The sequence below is a fragment of the Balaenoptera ricei genome, chromosome 9 (genome assembly GCF_028023285.1).
Source record: "Balaenoptera ricei isolate mBalRic1 chromosome 9, mBalRic1.hap2, whole genome shotgun sequence".
Lineage (NCBI taxonomy): Eukaryota > Metazoa > Chordata > Mammalia > Artiodactyla > Balaenopteridae > Balaenoptera > Balaenoptera ricei.
Genome location: NC_082647.1, coordinates 70,746,194 through 70,772,199, shown reverse-complemented (window position 1 = coordinate 70,772,199; position 26,006 = coordinate 70,746,194). Strand labels below are relative to the sequence as shown.

General features: G+C 38.4%; 2 protein-coding genes across 3 annotated transcripts in view; one reads left to right on the top strand and one right to left on the bottom strand.

Moving 5' to 3' along the window:
- The first annotated feature begins 875 nt into the window (after positions 1-875).
- Positions 876-12,812, top strand: AGR2 (anterior gradient 2, protein disulphide isomerase family member). Of its 2 annotated transcripts, none has more exons than XM_059932836.1 (8): positions 876-1,005; positions 4,093-4,238; positions 4,501-4,564; positions 4,683-4,735; positions 6,072-6,145; positions 8,876-8,939; positions 11,258-11,341; positions 12,517-12,812. In XM_059932836.1, exons 2-8 carry the CDS (start codon positions 4,100-4,102, stop codon positions 12,564-12,566), a joined length of 528 nt encoding a protein of 175 aa, XP_059788819.1. In that variant the 5' UTR covers positions 876-1,005; positions 4,093-4,099; the 3' UTR covers positions 12,567-12,812. The 2 variants fall into 2 exon arrangements, with proteins under 2 accessions (XP_059788819.1, XP_059788820.1); XM_059932837.1 differs by having other exon boundaries at positions 876-1,023.
- A 5,867-nt stretch (positions 12,813-18,679) lies between these two features.
- Positions 18,680-26,006, bottom strand: part of TSPAN13 (tetraspanin 13) — a 31,092-nt gene continuing 23,765 nt past the window's right edge. The window contains exon 6 of the mRNA XM_059932835.1: positions 18,680-19,796. Coding sequence (XP_059788818.1) covers positions 19,722-19,796 — 75 coding nt within the window. The 3' untranslated portion in view covers positions 18,680-19,721. The remainder of the gene's footprint in view (positions 19,797-26,006) is intronic.

Genomic DNA, 26,006 nt, shown 5'->3' with positions numbered 1-26,006 from the left:
TGCGCATAGTTTCACGAACAAAACACAGGATTAAAATTTTTTACAGAAAACCCAAGTCCAGTCTTAAAATGTTTAGCGAATAATTGTAAAACCTTGAATGAGAAAGTTGTTGCAGGCCTTACTTTCTAGGTCTGAAAAATGATGTAAATACTTTCCTGCATGCCTATCAGGAAAGTCTGCCATTAAATAAAAGAATATCTGTTAAACAGTACGAAACACGTCCACACACATCCTCCTCTACCCTATCCTCCCACACACCCCATTGGTAACCACAGTCCTTTAAAAAAAAAAAAAAAAAAAGAGTATCTGTGAAATAGCTTTGAATTCTTTGGAGGGAAGTTGCTGCAAGGTAATTAATAAAAACTCCTAGTGTTAGGATATCTTTTTTTCAATAACTTCCTTAGTTTTAAAATATGATGTGAATGCTTGGTTTGGATTCTTTTCATACCTATAGCGACTACACATTTTGTTTGCCAGAAAGAGGAAGTACATTGTGTAAAATAATTTATACCATAATGGAGGATAGCAGCTTATAAGACTGTAGGGGTTAGAATTGTGAATCATCTCTTGTGTGTTTCCAACTAAATAGAGGCAATCTCCCCAAGAGGGAGAAAAAAAAAAAATTCTACAAACCGCAAACTCCATCCAATCACAAAAAGACAAATCAGCCTTCAGGCAAATCAAATGTCTTCATTTAAAGCTTACCTGGATTTGGCACTCTGACCATCTTTTCCCAATCTCTTAACAATCTACTTTCACAAACAGTTAACAACATGCATACTGAAAGGCATTCCTTTGCAACCTTATTTTTCAAAACAAGGAACTCTTTAGCCCAGGGAAGACTTGGGAAAAGAACAGTTCCTCTCCGAGTTTGCAACATGTGAATGTGGGATTAGTGGGTGGGCCTGAGGTGTGCACAGGTGCATAAATACAGGTTTGGGCTGAGCCAGCACACTAGGAAGCTTGGACCGCATCGAATCGAGGCCATCTGGCTCACACAGACAGGTGGGTGGGGAAATCCAGGTAAGGCTCCTGACAGCAGTGTTGGAAGGGCACTTGTTAGAATGAGCTTTGGGCTTTGGTTACTGTGTAAAGTTGCAGACAATCCACAGGCAGAGGAGTGCAGGGTAGTTCCATGGGCAGTGAAATGGGATTTGGAGAGGGAATCATGGGATTTCCACCAAAGGCTTACTGGGACCTCTCTTTGGCAGAGCTATGCTCCTGAGCTGGTTCAAGGTAATGCTTTCTCCCTCAGGAAATGAAAGGTTTAAGAGTGAGCGAACTCCAGGAGTTTTCAAGCCCGGCACAGGGCCCAGCGTCTCCTGTCTTAGTTACTGAGCCCTGATCACCATCTAATGCTCTGTTTCTTTCCCACTGGCAAAGCAAAGACCTGCAGGACTGTGAAAGCTCAGCTCAGATTGGCTGCTTGGAATTACAGTTCAGAATATTATTGCAAATCAGAAAACAGTTTTCTTTCTGTGTCTAATATAAAGATATCCTTATTGCTTCTTCAATCTTTAAATTCATGGGATAGGCTGTAGGAGGAGAGATCTGGTTGCTTTCCTGAGGCATTTATGAACAGGGACACTGAAACCTCCTGCAAAGCATTCCTTGCTGAAGATAAGAAGACAGGAATATAATGAAAAGTGAAAAGTTCTGGTTTTGAAGAATATGTGTGTGTGTGTGTGTGTGTGTGTGTGTGTGTGTCTCCAAATTATCAATGTCCTCGGTGGTTAGCTTTCTGTTTTGAGGTGGTTTATGCAGGCAGTTTGCAGATCACAGTCTACTGAGTAATGAAAACTCAGTACAGTGAATCTCAGAAAGTCAGCTCAGAGCAGGATGTTTGTACAGCAGGAGTTTTATTCGGTTCCCTTGAGTCATCCTGCCATAAGACACGTATAAGATACCAACAGTTCCAACCTGAAAGATGCAGAGGTATAGCAAGGAGTCCTAGTAGCCACTTGCACAACAAGAATTGTCAATGAATTAAATACTTCACCACTAGTTTACTACTATTTTTTCTAATATACATTAGATGCTGTTGTTATAAAGAAATACAAAATCAAATGTGTGTCGATAAATTTAAAGTCATTATTTGCCATGATATTTTTCTGAATCCAACTAGTATTCCAAAAGTATAACTATTCTCACATAAAGGTTCTTGGGTTTTGTTGTTTACATTAAAAAGAAGCCTTTGTACCAAAAAGGCTGGAAGACTTGGAGCACACTTTAGTTGTTTCTGCAAAATGCTGGATAATAAAAATTGTTATTGGCATTTCCATATCTTTATGGGTATAGAAAATGAAGAAAGTGTATCCCTGTTTTTATGCTTTTGTCTTTTTTGAGTGAGATGTTGTGTGGCTACGTACGATGACACAGATAATAATTGGTCAGTTTAATACAAGGCATCATCTGGATTTGGTGACTTAGCAACGCCTTTTTTTTAGAATTGGCTAACACTTAACAAAGGTTTCCACTTGCTCTATCAGAACATGAGAAACTTTACTCCCTAAAAATACTAAGCATTGATGGTCCATCCTGCTTCCCTTGCAGAGTTCAGCTGATTTAATTCGAAACATACGCCAATATTAGAGTTAGGTGTTTCTTTTTAGGAAATTTCAGTCTTTGGCTTTATTAGCATCCCAAGTATCCAGCTTTGCATGTTATGGTCCCTGGATAACCCTAGTGATTGGCTAGTGCAATTCACTTTGCTAGCTAGCTAGCTCACTTCCTCACTCATTCATGGATCTTACCTTGCCATTCACTTTCCCATTCATAAGCATCTGCTTCACAGTAGTGTAACATTCCCTGAGAATTAAATTTGGAATACTGGGAAGGAAAAAAAATTAACAAAGAGACATCCATGGGGTTGGTTTCTCTGTGTTAGGAGTCCCATAGAATATTTTTGTGCACTAAAGTACATGCCTATAGCCACCTACCTTAACAGGCCTGCACTGAGAGTCAAAGAATTAGTTCACTGAAAGAAACCTGCACTGATGTATTTTAACCAATTCAAAACCAATATATAGAATTTGAGTAAATATTACATTAGGGAGAGAGTTTTGTGGGTGCAAGTTTTTAGTTAAAAGATAAAGCTGGCGGGCTTCCCTGGTGGCGCAGTGGTTGAGAATCTGCCTGCTAATGCAGGGGACACGGGTTCGTGCCCTGGTCTGGGAAGATCCCACATGCCGTGGAGCAACTGGGCCCGTGAGCCGCAACTACTGAGCCTGCGCGTCTGGAGCCTGTGCTCCGCAACGGGAGAGGCCGCGATAGTGAGAGGCCCGCGCACCGCGATGAAGAGTGGCCCCCGCTCGCCGCAACTAGAGAAAGCCCTCGCACAGAAACGAAGACCCAACACAGCCATAAATAAATAAAAATAAATTTGAAAAAAAAAAAAAAAAAAAAAAAAAAGATAAAGCTGGCAGTTTCTAAATGAAATAAATCATTTTACTCAGATCTTATTCTTCAATGGCAGTGTCCTCATTTTAACAAAATGTTAAAGAAGTATGTATGTTTACGGTAATTTTTTCAGGATGGGAAGATGGGAGCCAGCATTGCAAAATGGCACAATCCAAAAGCCTTGGTTCTATGCCCATCTCATTAGTCTTCATTTCTCTGAATTTCAGATTCTTCATCTACAAAATGAGACAATGGGGAGGTGGGAAAAGAGGATATAACCCTTAAGGTGTCTTCCAGTACTACAATTTTTTAAATATAAATTTAAAAGCAAATTCCCTTAGCTATAAGAATATATACATCTATCTACTTATTTTCTTAAAATATATATGTATTTATTTCTATATTATAGATTTCTATGGAGATTTTCATATTTTATCTAGTTGGATCTATAGCATATAGAGGTAGACAGATGAGATAGATAGATGATAGATGGATAGATAGATATTCATACTATGTATTCTTAGGAAAATTCTGTGGAAGGTAGTTTTTTACTCCAATTGCACGTGTTCAATCTCATCTAAGCCTCAATTCCTGTTGTATCCCATGGTTGTGCTACAATCTGAAGATTTCGAAAACTGCTAATTCTCTTTTGTTTTACTGACTTTTTGCTTATCTGTTTGTCTTCCATATCAGATTTGCCATGGAGAAGATTTCAGTGTCAGCATTCTTGCTCCTTGTGGCCCTCTCCTACACTCTGGCCAAAGACACCACAGTCAAACCAGGAGCTAAGAAGGACACAAAGGACTCTCAACCCAAACTGCCCCAGACCCTCTCCAGAGGTAGGAGTCAGCTTCTTGTCGGCCTCCAGTTATACATAATTGGTAAAGATTTAACATTCAGAGCTGAGAGTTGTGTGCTGAACATATTTTTTATGTGTTTGTTCTAGATTTATCAAAGTTTATAATTGTTTCTGCTTTCTCTAGGGGGTTTTGCTCTTCTTTAGCGTCAAGTATATACTGATCCCAGTTTTACCCCTGCTTTTCAACAGCTTTGGATCTGAGAATATAATCACTTTAAATATACTGGTTCATTTTGTTCTAGGTTGGGGCGATCAACTCATCTGGACTCAGACATATGAAGAAGCTTTATACAAATCCAAGACAAGGTAAAGGCAAGTTTTACAGAATTCCCTCAAAGCTCTCAAGAGCACCATCTAGTGATCTTTAGCTACACATGAAATCCTACTCATTAAAGATTATCCAATCTCTCTTTGTCTCTTAAAGCAATAAACCCTTGATGATTATTCATCACTTGGATGAATGCCCACACAGTCAAGGTAATTCATACTTCTAAATATAATTTCCTTTACAGGCTTTTAGCTCTAGGGCCAGGGTCCAGATCACTCATCTTTACATCCTTAGCACCTAGCGCAGCTGAATTTAAAAGAATATTTTATGTAGTAAAAACATATTTTAAAGTAACTTCAAATATTTCCACAGTCTGTGTTAGCCATTGGTTCACATTTTGAAAAAACAAGCTCTAGAATTCATCCTTGACTTCTTGTCTTCTCTTACATCTCACATCCAATACATCAGCAAATACCATTGCTTTACCTTCACCATATATCCGAAAGCCAGCACCAGTCTCGTGGGCACACCACCTGTGTGGTCACACAGGACCCAGTGCTTAGTAGGTTCCTATGCTTGTTGTAAAGCTCTGTTGTTGCTGTCTTAAAATTCGTAATAATTTTTGAACAAAAGTCTCCATATTTTCATTTTGCAATGGGCCGCATATATTATGTAGGTCCTGCCCAAATCCAGCCACTTCCGATTGCCTCACTGCTACCGCCCTCATCCAAACCAAGTTTAGATCTTGCCTAGACCTGTAACAGGCACCTACCTGGTCACCGGACAGTCAGTTCTCCACACGGAAGCCATCAGATCCTAACACTCACATGCTCAAGTGGCTTCTCATCACAGGTAAAATTAAATCCAGATTCCTGATCATGGCCCAAATGGCTGGACATGATCTGGCCCCTGGCTGCCTTGCCTTTCTTACCACTCTCGCCATGTTTTCCCTCCACTGCATCTAGCCTGGCCATTGTGCTTTCCCTCAAGCATCCAAACCCATTCCCAGCTCAGGGCTATTGCTCTTGCGGTCCCCTCCGCCATGTGTGACATATCCCTAACATCTTAGAATGCAGCACCCTCTCACTTCTATGTCACCTCCTCAAAGAAGTCTACCCTAACCACCCTGTAGCTTTTAAACCTCTTGCTTTGCTTTATTTTTCTTCAAAGTACCATTATCTCCACCTAAAATTATTTACTTGTTTATGACCTGTCTCCTACACAAGCATTTGAGCCCTATGAAGAAAGCACATTATTTTTTTTTCCCCACTGCTCTATTCCCAGTACATGAAACGGTCCTGCCACATAGTAACCACTCAGTAAATATGGGTTAAAAAAATTAAGGGATGAATGAATGAATGATTGGATGAGTCCGTAGCGAAGCAAAGCTAGTCAATGGCCTAGATATTACTTCACTAACCATTTGCAGAAAGGGCGGAGTTGAGTATTGTATTACAAATACAGTTCAACTTAAAATCCAACAGAGAATAATGGTTTTAACTGGTGATGAAATGAATGCTTAACAATCTTTTCTTTACATTATAGCTTTAAAGAAGACATTTGCTGAAAATAAAGAAATCCAGAAATTGGCAGAGCAGTTTGTCCTCCTCAATCTAGTTGTAAGTTTACTCTTCATCCTGCCATTTCTCTGGGGCTTAGAATTTGAAATGGATGGTTCGTCTTCCCTACACATCTTAGCCACACTGCATTAATGGGGATGTGCTCCAAACATCTCATCTCATAGATAACAATGAGGAAAGATTTTATTTCTTGCATGTCTACATTTTTATTGAGGAATTAATAATTTTAAGTTGTCTGAAAAATACTCTCCTGTGGTCCAGAATTTCTCTGCTGCTGTAATAAGTGGAACGTTTCTGTCATTAGAAATTCCTTGCTGTGCCCCTTTCCCCTGCAGTCCTCGCTGCTCTCCACCCATTCTTAGTCCGTGTGCCCTCTCTCCCCGGAAGAGACGGCTCTCCAGGTGTCCAAATCTAATCATTCCACATGTGCTGCGGCCTCATGCTTTCCCGCCCTACTTCACCATCACCACCCCTCCTGATGGTCAAGCTTTCTGCCTTGACAAGTTCTTCTGCTTGGTATACAAACAGTATCCACTTCCCTTCCGAGAGCAAACAGTCAGTAAACTACTCAGAAAACTACTCTCCCTAACTAGATGTCCCCTGAAGCTTCTCTCTGTCATCCTCTTTCCAGGTTGACAAGTTGACTTTTTGAAGGAACATCCACGCCAGCGGTTCTTCCCCACCTCCCTTCCAAGGCTCCTCTTCCTCCTTCTACCCCTTAATATGAGTGACTTCATGAATCTCTACTTGACCTACTTCTCTTTTTGTATTTTATATTCTCTATGGACAATTTCATCGGCCTTTAATCAATGCCTGCTTACCGATAACTCCCACATCTTCCCCAAACACGCACCAGCTTCCAACTTACGCACACAGCCTAGTTCCAGAAATCTCGTAATCAGCTTCAACTCGACACGTTCAACACCGAATTTATCAGCGAGGCCCAGGTTTTTCAAAAAGCTCTTTTTCCTCTATTCCTTATTCCATTAGAGTGTTATTCTAGAGGTGATCCTCCCACTCACCTCCGGCAGTCAAGAAGCCCTGTGGTTCTAACTTTGAAATATTCTTGCTATTGGTCATTTCCCTATAAATTGAGGACTGCTGTTTTAGTGTAAGAGTTTTTCACCTTGCCTAGCTTATTGCAGTATTACTAAGTGGCTCCCTGCCTACAAAATAAATCCCATCTAATCCCACATGATTGTCGGGGTAATCACTCTAAAAACCAAATTGCAATCATGGCACTTCTAACACCCCTCCAGTGGTTCTTTTTTTTTTTCTTCTTAATATTTTTTCTTTTTATTGTGGTAAAAGTCACAAAATATAAATCATACTATTTTAACCATATTTAATTGTACAGTTCAGTGGCAATAAGTACATTCACATCGTTGTACAACTCTTACCATCATCCATCTTCCGAATTTTTCACCTTCCTAAACTGAAGCTCTGTCGCCATTGAACTTTAACTCCCCATTCCCCCTCCCCACTCCCCCCACTGTCCCCCCTTTGGCCCCTGGCATCTACCAATGTACTTTCTGACTCTATGAATTTGACTACTGTAGGTACCTCACATAAGTGGAACCAAACAGTATTTGTCTGCACCTAATGTATACTGGAATGCATTTCTAAGGTTAACTTAATATGTGTCCTGCAGACAGATTGTACCTTCTTTTTTCTTCCCCCTGTGCTATATAGTAGGCCCTCACCAGCCGTCTACTTCATACATAGTAGTGTACATATGTCAACCCCAATCTCCCAATCCATCCCACCCCCCTCTCCCCACTTGGTGTCCACACATCTGTTCTCTATGTCTGTGTCTCTATTTCTGCTTTGCAAATAGGTTCATCTGTACCATTTTTCTAAATTCCACATATATGCGTTAATATACAATAGTTGTTTTTCTCTTTCTGACTTACTTCACTCTGTATGACAGTCTCAGTGGTTCTTATTTATTTACGAGCAGACGTAAACACTGTGGCGTGGTGTGCAAGGCCACTCACAAGCCAGCCCCTGAAGTAGCTTTCTAGCATCTTCTCTCACTACTGCCTCAGGTATCCCTATCCTTTAGTCGCATCCAAACACTTGGTTATATGAAGTGCTAGGCCTTTCCTCTACCTTTGTATAATCTTACCCCCTCCACTGCCTGGAGTAACCTCCTTTTCTATATAACTGACCCCTATTCACTTTTTAAAGATTCCTCTTTACCCACTTCAGAAAGTCCTAGCGGAACCTGCAGATGAGGCTAAATATCCTGCTCTGGGCACCCAATGCACCTGTATATCCTTCATCATAACATTTCACCCCCCTGGATCCTAAATATTCCTTCTCCTACCTGTATCTCCCTGTTAAACAGAGAAAATTAAAAAATGATAAATGGATAGACGAATTCTCAAGATAATCCTGTTTTTGCAGATTCTCTAAAAATGACTTCTGTTTTTTTTTTTTCATTATGCTATTTCCTCCTACCTCATGCAAGCTCCTTCCCCAAACACTGTATGCCTTCCAAATTCTCCCTTACTGAGTTTTTTGGCTCTTTGTTCACCACATGCATCAGTTCTTTACCTCATGTTCTGCATCACAGTCTGCTCTGTCTTATTATTTCATGCATGGAACTTGCCTCCCCATCTATATTATAAACTCTCTGTGTTAAGAGATGTGCCTTATAGTGTCTTAAGATGCCTAGCCCAGGAATGGACACACTGTTGTTTTAACAAGTTTGAAAATAACTGAAGAATATAAACAAACTGAAAGTTGCTTTTTTTTAAATCTTAGTATGAAACAACTGACAAACACCTTTCTCCTGATGGCCAATACGTCCCCAGGATTATGTTTATTGGTAAGTAAAAGTGACAATGAGATAAAACACACTGTGAACATTACACAAGTGCCGCCATATCTCTGCCTCTGTCCTCCACACCCTCACGTGCTGCTGCACCATGGCCAAGGCCACGACGAAGCTCTACTGGGGAGGTTTAACTTTCAGTTTCACAACCTATTTTCATTAGGAAATGCAAGCTTCTACCTATTTCCATACATGACATTTTTTTCTTCATCTGCTAATATTAACTTCTCATCTTCTGCCACAAGTACACCTGAGAAGGAAGTACCCTGTTAACTGTTTAAACGTATTAATCATTTTCCTGAATTATATCAGGTCTGTAAATATTTAATCAGGCAAACTTTTGATTCCTGTGCTGGATTTTTCTTTCTGACATTTTTTGATCATTATTTCTAGGCAAGTTATGAATATGGGCTGAAAGAAAAAAAAAATCAAAGGAGACATGCTCCTTCCTGCCACTGGTACTTTTCATGTGCCATTCCCTCTGCTGGAAAGCTTTTCTGCTTCCCCCCTCGGTACCCCCAGGTCACCTGGTTAATCACTGTCATTCACTGACCTGCTCAAACTCCCACGATGTGCTCTTGTGGCACCATATTCCTCTCAATGGTCACTCTTTCCTCAGTTTTAATTTTGTATTTATTGGGTGATTGTTTAATAAATATTGCCCCCCATGTGGCAGGGACGAGATCTTTTTCAGGTCACCATCATATTTTCAGCATGACCCTGTGGTAGGCTCACAATAAGTATTTGTTAAATGATTGAACAAATGAATTGAGTTTGGCTTTGATCAAAGTGATACTGATAAAAGGACAATCCATAATTAAATCCATCACACAGCAGAGCTCACTCAGATCAAGCAGATCACCTCTGTAATTCATCCAAGTTCACACTAACCTATAAAACAGGGGCAAGAAAAAGTGAAGGGAGAAAAGGAGAAAGGCCGAACTAGAGCTAATCTTACAGATTTGGTTTTGTTGGGATTTAGAAAATTTAGACCCGTAAAGGAAAGGGCCCTTATAGATCATCCAGTCACACCCTGTGCTGGAATTCTTTTCAGAGTGTTCCTGTCTAAGGGCTTTTTAACCCCCGTTCGATTCCTTTGGTCATAAGAACTAGGTCCCAGGCAGCTTGCTCTTCCGGCTCAGTAGTTCTCCACGAGGCCTGCACATTAGAATTGCCTGGAAGATCTTAAACATCAAGCTGCCCAGGTTACACCTCAAAGCAATTAAATCAGAATCTCAGTGGCTGGGACGCAGGTGGCAGTCTTTGAAAGCTCTGCAGATGACTGTGCAGCCAAGGCTGTAAGCCAATGCTTGGGAGTTGAAAACGCTTTTCTGATGTCACTGTATCATGAAGATGAGACCCTGTGTGTGTATCCTCTACAGCGGGCAGAAGCAGAGTAGGTCTTAAGTCTTTCTTGAACAAAGGAAAGTCTGCTTCCTGTGATTTATGTCTGCCGGTCCTAGTCCAACATTCTGAAACGACAGGGATTGTCCATCAGGTACCGGTGACAGACTTGGCATCCATGTGGCTGGGCCTCATCTTTCCTCTTCATCTAATTCTCAGGACACGGACCATAGCCTCCTTCAATCACTTCTCTCAAGGCAAGGTTGCTAGGCCTTTGCATATCCTAGTACCTCCCTTCTGGATGCATCTTATTTATACCTGTTTTTTCCTCATTAACTGATAACTTCAAGTAAATATAAAACATGAAAAAAAAAAAAAGGATTTCAACCTATAGGAATATATGTATAGGGGAAGACGCTTAAATCTCTATTTTTAAAATGCAGCTACTTAACAATAAAGTAAAAAAACTACACACTTATTTCGCCTTGGCTGGTCTTAAGGGCTTGCATTCTTTTATTCACTTAAAAAAAAAACAACTTTGGTTTGGAAAACTAGCATTTGATGTGAGTTCCTAATTATCCAGGTTGCTCTTGGTAACATATTTCAATTACAATATAATCATTTCAAAAATTTAAAATAATTCTTTAGTAGAGAATGCCAATGTTTTCACCAAAAAAACAAAACGCCATCCCAAGAATGTATATTACCCTATTTTCAGGTTGCTATAGATAGGACAGCAGGGTTCTTAACCTTTTCCACAAATAGCGCTGCACGGCTGTTGAATGCTCCCAGTCTGGCTTTGGGTACCGGCTGCAGAGGCCAGGTTGCAGACCGGATGGAGTAGAATCTCATCCAGCAGGACACACTGTGTTCTCTTCATGGGATGTGGATACACATGTAGGCTTCATCATGCAATAGGGGTTATTCTGAAACATAGTACTCCATTCCCTTTGGCTTTTTCTTTGTAGACCCATCCCTGACAGTTAGAGCCGACATCACTGGAAGATACTCAAATCGTCTCTATGCTTACGAACCTTCGGATATGGCTCTACGTAAGTGTTACCTCCTTTGAACATCTGTTTCACTGCTGTACTGGGAGGAGAGCCCACATGGGGAGGGGAGAAAAAGCTGTGCTCAGAGACCCCAGAGAACCAGTCTGACCCTAACTGGCCTTGTGTCCTCCAGCAAATGACATTCAAGCACTGATCTCACTTTCTTAAAAACTCAATTAAAGATGAGTTATTTAGATTAGGTATCTTTTCCTCTAGGAGAATCCTAGGACCATATTACCTCCTTTTCAGGTTTCTCTTAGGCTCACTTAACTCCTTCTACCACAGACCTGAGCGCAATAGTAATCGTACGATTACAATAGCAACAGTAGCAATCTGCATGCTTTGTTAAATGTTTTCCAAGTAACAAAAGTGAAATAATTTAGTCCAGCTTATTAAAGTTGAATTCAAGTTCAATTTTAAAGATCAATAGGAAAGATGGTTCCAAATAGTTGCCAAGATACTCACTTCCCCTGGGGTTGCCATAACATGAAAAAAAAAAAAAAGTGTGAGACTCAAGGCAGATGAAGAACCTCAATGAGAGGCTGTACCTAGTTGTGACATCTAATTAGTCCTTCTGGGAAGAAAATTGAGTCTTGTCATAAGAACCAATTCACTCAATGACTAGTGACTATGTAGACCTGCACTGCCCAATATGTCAGCCATTAGTCACATGTAGCTGTTTTAATTAAGATTTTAAAATTCAGATCCTCAGACATGGTAACCACATTTAAAGTACTCAGTGAATAGGCATTGACTATTTTTTCATCATCACAGAAATTTCTGTTGGGTGGCACCAACCTAGAACGTTATGTTGGGAAGGATTATGAGGTTGTGTCTGGGCAGCAGGAAAGAATGTCCTGGTCCATTAGCAATGTCTCCAGTAGATGCTGGGTGTACCAGGGGAAGCACATTCTAAATGTATTGACCATTCTTGAGATAACAGTATAGATCTTAATAAGACTTTGGGTTCCTTAAAGGCAGGTATTCTGCACAGGTAATATCACCGTGCCTTGTAAGAAAGGCAGTTAATAAACATTGGAAGAGAACTAGATTATAATAATAAAAGCCATTCCACATACTTTTAGAAAAAAATTTACAAGGTTACCAACATTCACGCTATATCTATCAATATGATCTGATGATGTGTTGACTCTCGTAACTTTTTCCCACATTAGTGCTTGACAACATGAAGAAAGCTCTCAAGTTCCTGAAGACTGAATTGTAGAGGAAAAACAAAATCTGCAAGCTCCTCCCTTTGTGTTGGGCCTTGAGACTTGGAACCAGAGGAGATTTTAGAAGACTGTGGAGAAGGCAGAAGCACTGGTGAACCTACTGATTAGATTATGGTTTCATGTTACAACAGCTCTTTTTTTAAATTTGGTTTTAAGTATACATGTATGAAAACAATATCTTATACTACCAGAGTGAGCCATGATTTTTAAAAAAATAAATCCTTTTAGGGGTGTTCAAACTGTTCTTTTTTCCCCCAACTTGGTCTTTCACAGAAAAGCTCTTTGGTTCATTCACCAAATAGGATTTTCAGACACACAAAATGTTCAAAAAGAGGACAAGACAAACCTAATTCAAGCAATGAAGCCCAAAAACAAAGTTATCATCTCATCTCACTATAGTTTCTCACTGGCTGACTAAAAGTAGACATGAGCTTGAACAACAGAAGTATCAAATGATATGCTCTAGTGTGAAAATATCTAGAAAGGCATCCCATGAAAATCAATACCTAATTGAAGACCACCCCTCCTCACCCTGGCCAGAAACTCCAATGGACACTCTTGAATTTAGCAATCCAATTTTAGTTAGATTTTGCTCTCAGAGAAAGCCTCTGGCAGGTAGCTTTCTCCTTCAGAAGACTAATTTTGTAAAAAAAGGTCATTCAAAGAATATCTGTATCCTTAAACACACCCTAATGAAATCCTGAAAATTAAACTCATAATATATTTGGTTTCTTAAGGTTTTAGAGTACTGGCCGGGAATAAATTCAGTTGATATGTTCCCATCTTCTTCACCCAAATGTGACTTGCTGGGTAAAGAGCAAAGGGCACTGACATCATGTCCATGGGGTAAAGATCAGAGGTTACTACTTATCTTTGGATGAGGTGAGAGAGGAGGTGCCATCAGATAGGGGAGCACTTTAACTACTTTTAACTCTTTATTCTGCTGACAAAAAGTAGAACCATGGGGCTTCCCTAGTGGCGCAGTGGTTGAGAATCTGCCTGCCAATGCAGGGGACACGGGTTCGAGCCCTGGTCTGGGAAGATCCCACATGCCGCGGAGCAACTAGGCCCATGAGCCACAACTACTGAGCCTGCGCATCTGGAGCCTGTGCTCTGCAACAAGAGAGGCCACGATAGTGAGAGGCCCGCGCACCGCGATGAAGAGTGGCCCCCGCTTGCCACAACTAGAGAAAGCCCTCGCACAGAAACGAAGACCCAACGCAGCCAAAAAAAAAAAAAAAAGTAGAACCATGTATTAATTACTTCACTACATATTTAATCTCACATTCATTGTTAGATAAAATTCCTTTATCACCCAAACCCCACTGCCTGCTTTGGCCCCTGAATGGCTGCGACAGTCTGTGCAATGCTTTGCCTATTGGTTATCTATTGTTTGTCTTAATTAACTTTGTTTGTTTGTTTGTTTGGATACAGCCTTTTCTGAATAGATTCTTTGGCATTATTAACTTTCCCAGTTGATACTTTTTAAAATACTTTTCTCTCACACAGTACTGTCAAAGAGCTCTGCAACAGAAACCTATGTTGTTGATTTAATGGCATATAAATCCTCAGCAAAAATATCACCAGAGGGATTGGGTGCCCTCCTTGTAAGTAGGTAACCTACATGTACTTAAAAAGGTAAAATATCCCATTTAGAAAGCTCTCTGAGGGTTAACTGGAGGAAAAAAACAGGTTCCACGTGTATAAACAAATATTTTGAATGATAACTTCTAAGCTATTCAGGTTTCCTCATTGTACAGCAAAATAGTTTTTTTTTTTAATTGGGCTGATGTGAAATAAGATTAAGTCCTTAAAATTTATTGAATGACATGCTATTTTAGCCACCCATATACTTTTTAAAATATAAATACATCTCTGAGAAGTCAAATGTCAAGGTTGCAAGGGAAATGAGTCCCCCTTAGAAAAGTGACAGAGCAACAGTCATTCAAAAAAAAAAAATTGATCAACTTTGACCCAGTTTTCTCTACTTCTGAGAATTTGTCCTAAGAAAATCACTCAAGAGAAACTGTTCTGCGAAGATGCCAATGGCAACATTATTTAAACATACCCAAAGAAAGGGGCCACCTCCAAATCTAATGATTACATAATTAACACAAAGTGCACTACGTTGTCATCTATAAGTTATAAACATCACAGGGAAACAAAAAGGGTAAGTGAAAAAGAATTTAAGAATTTCTATGCTATAATTGCAACTATAGGACATGTGTACTTAACAAAGGTTAGAAAGGGAAGTTGCAAACATAAAAATGGTTGTTTTAAGCTCATGGAAATGTTAACAATGCCTGCTCTTTCTACCAAACCCTTTACTGTCATCTCACAGTCTTTCCTTTGTGTTTAAATAAATTTAAGTGAGGGCATATCTTGAGAGAGAAATGGAAGAATGCCTTAAGACTAGAGTATTATTTTGAACAGCTGAATTAAAATGTTGGTAACCTAGGGGGGATGTAAAATGGTACAGCCACTATGGAAAAAATATAACCGTTCCTCAAAAAATAAATACAGAATTACCATACAATCTGATAATTCCACTTCTCAGTGGGTACCCAAAAAGATATCTGTATACTCACATTCACAGCACTATTGTTCACAATAGCTGGGAGGTAGGAGCAAACCAAATAGCCATTGATGGATGAATGTGTAAACAAAATGTGCTTCACATAGAATGGAATATTCTATAGCCTTTAAAAGAAGGAAATTCTGACATATGGATGAACATGGAGGACATTATGCTAAGTGAAATAAACCAGCCACAAAAGGACAAATACTGTCTGATTTCCAGACAGGCATCTGGAGCAGTCAAGTTCATACAGATAAAAGTAGAATGGTAGTTGCCAGCAGCTGAAGGGAGGGAGGAATGAGGGGTTATTGTTTAACAGATACAAAGTTTCAGTTTGGGAAGATGAAAAAGTTCTAGAAATGGATGGTGGCGACAGTTGTGCAACAATGCGAATGTACTTAATAACACTGAACTGCTCACCTAAGACAGTTAAAATGATAAATTTTATGCTATGTATATGTTACCACCTTAAATTTTTTTTTTATCAGTTTTATCTGAGGGTAGGAGGGAGAGGACTAACTTTGAAAAAAAAAGGTAGTAACAAAAATCATCCATAAAAGTCATTTACGTAGATGATCAACATACCTGACTAAACCTTTATTACCTGTTTTAGAACCGCGGTCTTCTTCCAACGATCACCTATAACCAGCTATCTCTGCTTTGGTTTTTTGCTTGTTTGATGCCTTCAGTAATCCTAAGTAGGTACTGAGGTCCTCATATTTAGTAATCACTGTTGAGAATGGGAGCTGGAGGGAGAAGAGAAAGAGCTCGAAGGCAAGCACGAAACTTTCCAGCACCCCACCAAGGAGGCAGACTTCAAAGTCCAGATGAAGTCAGCCTAACTTATTAAGAGGCCGCCTGTCAAGTTGTGACCTCATCGACCTGTCAAAAGCAAGATCCCAAAAGTAAGCAGAAATGGTTTCACCCTCCAAGAGATGTCAAAGTCCGTTCTTCGACATATATTTTCACTCACAGGGAGCTCCCTCAAGCCCTTCTTTGAAAATGAATTCCAAAAGCTGAGTTTCCTCAGCAGAGGAGAGGACCGGAGAAGCAGCCCAACACATGGTATAGGGGGTGCTGCTCTTCCCCTTTCCCACTGTTTCAAGAGTCATTTCAATGACTACAATTGTGATCATGACATTCCAGATAAACTTCAACATGAAAAGCTGTGGTCTCTTTTCTCTTTCTCCCTCCCTCTCCCTCTGGAGTCAGGTGGAGGTGTGGGGTGAAGGGCACTGCCCCTTTAAAATTGTTTAGAAAACATTCATGGAAAACCCACCTTGTAATTGCATCTGGCATAGAGAGCCTGGTGTAAAAATTAACTGCCAGACCCAAACATACCAAGTGCAGAACAACTTTACACAAATCCCTTCACTCATCCAGAAACCTGGACAACTTGGTCTTTAACCTTATTGTCGTCTGCAATAAAACAACTGACATGTGAATGATCCTATTTGTATAATCAAGATGCCCAAAAGTGGTTTTCCCCTAGAAAATACTATGTAAAAACGCGATTCTAACTTTCTCAGTACCAGCTAAATGGTGAAACAGTTTCATATATTTAGTCAGTGCATTTTCAAGAGGATGAAAAAACTTAAACAGGGTTAAACAAATATTTAGAAAAACTGTGGGAGGAGGGTTTTGGCTGAAGAAACTAAGAACTAAAAGCCACTCTTCCGGTTTCTTTTTCTCCTGAAAGGTTCCATTCAGCAGCATATTACTTAGGTTGAACATGCATAACTGGTTTTCACAAACTCACTGTTGCTTAGATAACACAGTAGCTGAGATGAATTTAAGCTATATGAGCTCGGATTTCTAGAATTTATAACCTAACTTTTTTCCCTTTGTATTAGCCTTATATTTTCTAAAATTCCAACTTTAACATCAAGGCTGACTGCGTAAATGTTCTGAGAAACATTTCTCTAAATGAAATAAGTCCACAGAGAATGAAAGAATTTTTTAAAATAGGTTTTTTGTTTATCTGCTTTTTAATAAATGCTAGGTTTAGAAGAAAGAAGCCCTGGAGTCTTGAGTTGGCCTTACAGACATTTGTTATCGCTCCAGGACAGACCCTGATTTGAAACGTACCCTCCTCTGAGGTCACAAAATGTGTTTGTGGCAACATTTTGTGCACAAGAGGCAGTGGCCCTCCGGTCATCCTGGGATCAGCCTGACCTCGGCAGGCTCTCCAGCAGCCATTCGGGACTCGGGACAGTATTCAGAGTTTAGTAGTCCTAAAGATTCTTGCTTCTCAGTCCCTGGTCTGTAACTAGGGTGACCTAAATAAGGCCATTGCAATTAGAGCACAAACCAAGGTTATGGGTTGGCTCTCTCAGGAACAGCCCTTCCCACATAAAATCATTCGCACCAAGAAAAGTATTCTAGTAGGAGATTCCAGAACTTCATGGAAACTTCAAAATGCAACAAAGCAAACAGGGAAAATACAAAATGCCTTAAAGGAAGACGGAGTCCAAAAATCTCACTTCCTTCATGTGTCACTTACAATCTCATCTTATGGTACAAGTGGCAACATTTTTAGGGTCACCCAGAGCTCGATATGAAATTGAAGGAGAGCAGAATACGCCCGCCACCCCACAATATGCCTCTTTGGCATTAAGATTATTTTGAGTTGATTACTTTTGAGAAACAACAGACAGGAGAAGCTCTGAAAACAGAGTAGAAATTTACTCTTCTGTAAGGTAAATTTACACTTAAATCTCCATTTGTAAAGGTGACTTCTCTGTACCAGGAAGAAAAGGATTCCAAATCACAAGAAACTCTTTTATCAATGGCACTGGCTTAAAACTGCTAACAAACCTTATCCTTATTTACTGTGTCTTTCCTAGTAACCTCCCATAACTGGCTTCCTGATAGCCCCCCTCCCATACACACACACCTTTCTTTTGCCTTTAGCTGAAGACGGTATTTAAGATGATGGCTTGAGCCATCTCGAGGAGTTAATCAGTTTTTCTGGATATTTCCTATGTATACATGAGGTATACATGTTAATAAATTTCTGTTGTTTCTCTTGTTATCTGTCATTTACTACACGGGGTCTCAGCCAAGAACTCAGAAGAACAGAGAAAAAATTATTTTTCTTCCCCTACAACAGCAAGGGAATTTAGTTTTCTTGAAAGATGAGCAAGTCTTCCAGAGGCATGTAAGTGACCCACCCTCAAAATGCTCTAAAATTCTACAGATTAACCATTTATCCTCTTTCTTGGTCTAAAAGCCATCGAAACAATTACTAATGAAATACCATATACTACATAAAATATAAGACAGGAAATTAGTAATTTTCAGTAACAGGAAAGAACGTACATATTTTCCCCCCCAAAATGAGCGACTTCTCTTTTAAAAAACAATTTTCGCTATGGAGAAAATATTAGACACTGAAACATTTCAAGAAAAGATTTTGGGATGACTACTGGTGCTGGAAGTTAATTCCACGGTTGGATTATACACTCAGCTCTAGGTCAGTCAAAGGGAACCCGAAGCAAAAAAAGAGAAGAATTCCACTTCACTTAATTCATTTATCAATCCTTCCATTACTTTCTTTTAATTCAAACATTCATAGACGAAGAAAGGTTTCCATACTTAATTTTTTAACATAATATACAGAACCACAATACTATTTAAATTCCAAATTATGGGAGATCACACTCAAATAGCTTGGATTTGACGAGTTGCTGAGACAATACTGAGAAATTTCACGGAAAAGGTATTTAGAATTTGTAAGATAGTCAAATATCTTTTTGCTATATGGGCCAATGCATTAATAGTAACATGATTAAAAAGGCAGTCTTTTGGACTTCAAATTATTATAAAAGAATATCAAGATTATATAGATATAATTTCTGAATTTCTCAAACTCATTTCATTTTGAAGGCTGAAGGCAAATGTTACACATTAGAACATTCATGAAACCATTTCTCCTTTGCACTTACCTGTAAATATCAAAAACTAAACCACACTTTCCTAAAGACCTAGCTATTTCTAGAGTACATTAGTGTAATCAGAAAGACTACTAGAACTAAATTATCACTTTTAGGTTAACAATTTTCACCACAACATCTTTCCTAAAAGGACAAAAAAAAAATGGGGAATTTAGATTTCCCTTATTGAACTTAACAGAATAGAATCTCATACTTTCTGGCTTTAATAAACTTCAACTCTTTTTTCCAGTGGGAACTATCTACACAGCACAGTGCCACATACAATTAATTATTCCAGTGAGATGTACATTTAGATTCACAATATGATCAACACAATAGTGCCATACAAAGTTTTTCTGCAGGTAAAAACGCTAAGAAAGGCCACAGTGGACAGTGCCGACACTGTGAAAAACAGTAGATTACAAGGTACCACTGAGGTTCAGAGGAGACCACAAGTTTCAGATTTTTTCAGCAATGGAAAAAGAAAAACATTCAGAGAAACATAAAAATATATAATTCCACTGTCAATTATGCAATTTTTCATATACTGTTTCCTTAAACAGGCAAATTAGCTTAACTTAAAGTTAGAGGAAATGTACAAGATCAGAATATGAAAGATTTCTCTTGCTTTCTCATCAAAGGAACGCACTAGGATTAGCACGAGGATCTTTCTGGTTCCTGTATCTGTAGGTCAGCCAAACACCCAGGATCTGGAATTGAAGAAAGAAAAGAAGAAAGAGAAAGTAACAGTTGTGTGTATTTATTCAGTTTATCAGCAAAATAATCTGGAACCTCTGAAGCATTTTGTATTATTTGTTCAAAGAGGAAGAGATTTCTTTTTAAAATGTAGTACGTAACCCAAATTAGAGATCCTAAGAAAAATTAATATGAACATTGTGGTAGGCTGAATAATGGTCCTCCAAGGTTGTCCACACCATAATCCCCAGAATCTGCAAATATGCAACCTTACGTGGTAACAGGGACATTGCAGACATGACTGAGTTAAAGCTCGTGAGACAGGGAGATTATCTGGGTGGGCTCTGTGACGTAATCACAGGGGTCCTTAAAAGAGGGAAGCGGGAAGGACAAAAATCAGAGATACAGCCAAAAGGTGATGTCATGACAGAAGCACTGGGAAGCAGATTCAGAGAGAGAAGATGCAACACTGCTGGCTTTGAAGATGAAGAAAAGTCAAGCCAAAGTCAAGCCAAGGGGTGCAGGCAGCCCCTAGAAGCTAGAAAAGGCAAGCAAACAGGTTTCCCCTAGAGCCTCCAGAATGAGTCTCCATTTTAAGCTTCTGACCTCCAGAAGTATAAGAAGATAAATGTGTGTTGCTTTAAGCTACTACATTTGTGATTGCTTGTTAGAGCGGCAATAGGAAAGTGATACAAGTTACCTATTAATACTGAATTGTCTTAATAGCTAAAATATCATATATTTTGCTAATTCAGAAACAGAGTTTGGCAAAAATTAAGCAATAACAAAAATCCTACAATAAATACATTTTCCAATACAGATCATAAAAAATGTGATAATTCCTACCTCTCCAAGGGAGGGGGACGTATACTTTTAGAAAAGTAATAAGTAGTTATTGTGCCATTTCTCACACCACGTTCACTAACGAGTTAACCAATATAACCTGCCTTTTTTTTAATTGAGAAATGTGTTCATTCTGGTTCTGCTACCTCAAAGTTGATTTATTTAAAATAATCAAAAATTCTTAGACTGAAAAAGATGCAAAATTTTAATGGAACAAAATGAATTTCAAATTATATTTCCCATTTCAGACCTGTGCCAACTTTTAATCTAAATTTTGTTCACTTGACTTCACTTGACTTCACTTGACTACTCATTAGCTCTTGAAACTACGTGTAGAGAATTGTGATAAATCTAAAATTTTCTCCATTTACCACAATAATAATTTCTGAGTTACTATAAAACTCATGATTGGCAATGTTTATTACAACATGTAAGGGCTGATGGAACTATGCTTTGTGTTGAATCAAGGAAACAAAAGTCTAATTTAAGGAAGTGGAAAATCTGGTTTGGTGTCTGTATGACGGGGGGTTGGGGGGAAGGAATTTACTTAAACCTATGATGAGTACTTTGTGACTGGCTCTGTTCTTCACATTTCACAAATTCATATAATTTGACCAAAAACCCTATATGATAGGAACTGTCATTACCCTCATTTTACCAGTGAGGGAACTGAGGCATCGAGAGGTTAAATAACTGGATAATAGTTACACAGGTCATGAGTGCCAGAACCAGGATTCAAATCTTGGGTCCAAGCTCTTAATTACGTGTGTTGTTTTATATGAGAATCTGATGTGTTACAGGCCATTCTCAAGCTAACAACATTCCACCTACCATTTCAGCCATGCTTGTTATTACAGTACTGAAATACTTACACACCTGTTATCAAGCAGCTACTTCTCTGACACCTCTCATCCTGCCCGAGCATCATTTCCCTGACCCTGCCTCAGAAATACCGGCACACAGGGAACTTCTAGTTAGAATTTCTGAGTTTGTTAAATATTTTTATAATCACCCCAGAATACATGCCGATGGTGTAAGTTACAGTTCTTAGGGGAAACAAAGCCATCGGGTAAATAACATACTCATAATCTGGAGTCACATTTTACCAAAATTCCTCCAATTAAGCTGTGATAAAATGAAACAACCCCTTCTTGTGCCCCATTGCTGGACCACTATCTCCTCACACCCAGAGAGAGCATGAAAAGGTCATGCCCAAAATGCAGAAAGATCAAAGTTAGATAATTACTGGATTTTTAGCTTACAAAGGTGCTCATGATTTAAAGATTTTCAAGGGTAACTTTGACCCGATCATAAACTCTGCTGACTCTAGAACCTACACCCAGGATGCAAGAGGTCACCAGAGTACAGTTCTATGAAATGTCTACACAGAGTGTGCAAAAAGCATGTCCTTTGTTATTTATTTTTATATTTATTAAATATAGAAAGGCAGAAGGTAATATGACAAAATATTAATGATGATTTCTGAGGAGGTAATTTTAGTAGATACATTTACTCTTTCAGCTTCATAATTGTATTTTCTAAATTTTCTACAAAGCACATGTACTAATTGTTATAACTTTTTTGGGGGATTCTAAATCAATGTTTCTTTGATGGTTTATATTTATTTTCATGTATTACAAATAGTTCAAATGAAATCTTTCTATTTCATCTATGACAGGAAATCATCAGCTAGTTAGTCTCATCCCTTCAAACTCTGAGAATCGCTGATTCTGTGAAATATTGAATAAAATAAAAATTTAAAAAGTGAGAGAGCCTATAAAATGTCACAATCCAAAAAGTATCAGGTTGGATAAATTACTGTTAAAATCTCTAGCTAGGTTTCAAAAGGACATGGTGTATAAATTCAGAGCAGGACTCCATGAAAGAACACCTTAGAAATCTAAGACCCATGAGTTTATATTCTTCAATAATTAATATTTTAGAAGACAGCGGGGGCTGGGAGGGATGAATAGGCAGGGCACAGAGAGCATTTTTAGGGTAGTGAACATACTCTGTGTGATACCATAATGATGGAGATATTTGTCCAAACTCATAGACTGTGCAACACCAAAAGTGAACCCTAATGTAGGTTATGGGCTTTGTGTGTTATTATGTGCCAATGCAGTTTCATCAGTTGTGACAAATGCACCATCCCGTGAGTCATGGTGACAGTGCGGAGGCTCTGCTTGTGTGGGTGCAGGGAGATACTGGAAATCTCTGGACCTTCCTCTCAATTTGGCTGTGAACTTAAAACTGCTCTAAAAATAAATAAATAACCTCCTTTTAAAATAATATATGCATAGCTGAAGGCAGTGTGATCCGACGAGAAGAAAATGGAGCTGCTCAAAAGAACTAAATTCTCAAAATAAATCCCAGATATAAAAAAGAAACCATGTGGCGAAATTCTGATCATTACTGACTCTGGCTAATGGAGTGTATGGAGATTGCTCATTCTGGTTTTTTCCCACCTATATTTTTAAATTTTTATGACAAAATTTTTTTACTTTTAAATCCATGTTTTATTTTAAAAGAAAGAAAGGAAAAATGCACAGGATTGTTTTCAAATGGTATATGAATCTTCTTGAATCAATGCCATGACCAGCCCAGAAGTAAGATGGCTCCTTCCTGAGAAAAAGTGAAGTGAAAATATGCTTAGCGTAGGAAGGGATGTCAGGGAAAACTTCTTTTGAAAAGTGAATACTAATGAGAATTCCTGGGAGGAATTCCAGTGGTTAGGACTCCAAGCTTCCACTGCAGGGGGCCCAGGTTCAATCCCTGGTTGGGGAACTAAGATCCCGCAAATGTGGTGAGGCCAAAAAAAAAAAAGTGAATACTAAGTTTGGTCTTTATCTCCAGTTTGATAATAACAGCCAAGTATGGATTTTTCATTCTCAAAGGGAGAAAAAGAAACTGAATTAGAATATACAATATACACAAACATCTATGTATATATAATATGTTATCTTAATCATACATTTTATACATATATATATAATGTATACATTATATACACAAATTCAGTACATGTCACACACACACAATCAAAATGAGAAGATCTAATGTGCAACATGGTGACTACAGTGAAAACACTGTATTGTACAATTGTATTGTACAGAATACTGTATTGTATTGTACAATCTACTCTCTTGCTAAGAGAGTAGAACTTAAATGTTTTCACCCAAAAAAAAAAGGTAAATATGTGAGGTGATGGATGTGTTAATGAACTTGATAGGGGGAATCCTTTCACAATGTATACGTATATCAAATCATCATGATATACACTTTAAATATCTTACAATTTTATTTGTCAATTATACCTCAATAAAACAAAAAATATATTTTTTTGTATTTTTATATTTAATTATACAGAGAGAAGTAAATTTCTAGGCCCAAGATGAAGCTGCTCTTATCCAGGGTGCCACATCAGCAAACCGAAACTTGGGTAAACTTTGTGTCCCTGTAAATGCTCCTCTTGACCGGAAGTGCAATATATTCAGTCAGCCAATCCCCAAAGGCCAAGCCAATTCTGGGCCTTCTCACCCCAAACAAGACTGACTATGTGGCCCCAGCCAATCAGATATTTTCTATTATTCCCTTCCTTATTCTTTATCCTATAAAAGCTCCTTGCCTTCGGCCTTATTTTGCAGTTCTCTGAAAGGAGACTGTCCATGAAGTGTTAAAATTTGTTTGTATCACCTAAACTGCCTTCTTTAATCATTTTTAACATATATAATCAAAATGAGAAAGGGGCTTCTAAACATAAAAATCAACTGGATAAACCATATAGGCAAAAAGCAATAAACTGAACCACATAAAAAGTAAAACCTATAAATTTTATTTAAAAATCATGAAAAAGTTAAGTAAATGCAAAAGAAATTGAAAGCAGGACAAAGAAGTCAAGTAGAGTGAGTGATGAGAGGAGGAGGGAGCCAGGAAGGGAACGGAGGAAATAAAAGGAGAGTGGGCAACTTTCTGGGGCGCCTGGGTTTCTAAGAGCACCCAGTGAGCCCCAGCCTTGAGGCCTCTTTTCTAAACACCTTCTAGGCCCTGAGGCCCGCTCTCCTATTCTTTTACAAAATTCCCCTTTTTTGCATAGACTGAGTTACAGGCGATCCAAAGGTCCTTGATCAGGACAGACAGTAGGTGGGCAAATCACAAAAGAAGTAATACCAGTGGTCCAAAAACACATGAATACATGAATATTTTCAAATTCACTAGTCACATTTCCAAAAGAGCAAACAGAACTGTAATACTATTTTTACCTACCAAATTGGCAAATATTTTATAAGATAAAAATATCGAGAATTAGTGCTTGAATCAAAAGTTGGTAGAATCTCCCCCAAAAGGCAATTCGGCAATATTTATCAAACTCTTTTAAAATGCCCATATACTGAATGTGTCATATTTTACTTCTGGAGGTGTACTCTAAAGAAAAACTAGGGAATATAGATCAAAAATATATATACAAGGAAGTTGACCATGAAATTACTTATTATAGGGACATACTGATGGGGAAATCAAATGTCCAAGAAATTAAATGACAGAGTAAACTTCAAATATAAAAAATACAAGATTTTTCTGATTTCCTTTTAAAGATAAATGCTCATTCTTACAATAGCCTACCATATATTTCCACAGTTATATGCACAATCTTACTTAATAGCATTATTCTACACATGCTATTCTTTGTTTAAAACAGGAGTGTGACATGGGCAATTAACACAACCATCACAGGGGTCCCATCATCATTTTTTAAGGGGGTATAATATGGGGACTTGTACATCAATAATTTACTCATGTCTACAAAATGACAGCTAACACACACAGCACTTGCCGTATGTCAGGCATTTTTCTATATATTACAAGTTTTTACATATACTAACTCCTTTAAGCATCAAAACAACTTCGTGAAATAGGGGCTTTCCATTATTACGCCTGTTTGCAAAGCCGAAGAAACAGCAGCACAGAAAGATTAAGGAACTTGCCCAAGGTCACACAGTTAATAAAGCAGGAGAACTAGGTTTCCAACCCAGAGACTGCATTTTTTAACTATTTGCTCTTGTCTAATAAACTCTAATTTCACCAGCTCATTATTCACTAGACAAACATGAGCTGGCCCAAAGGTTTGCTGTTATAAACAATAAACATTCTTGTGTATTCATTTTACATAGTTATACAATTATCTCCATGAAATAAAGCACTGCAAGTAGAATTGATGAGTTAAAGAAAAAAGTTTTAATTTAAATACATATTGCCAATTCAGATGCATCAAAAATGTCCAGAGTTATTGAGTGTTTAATAAAGACAATGAGGAATTAGCATTCCTCAAAAATTATCAAAATAATATGTGTGTGGTTTTGCTTAGACATATATATAAATGT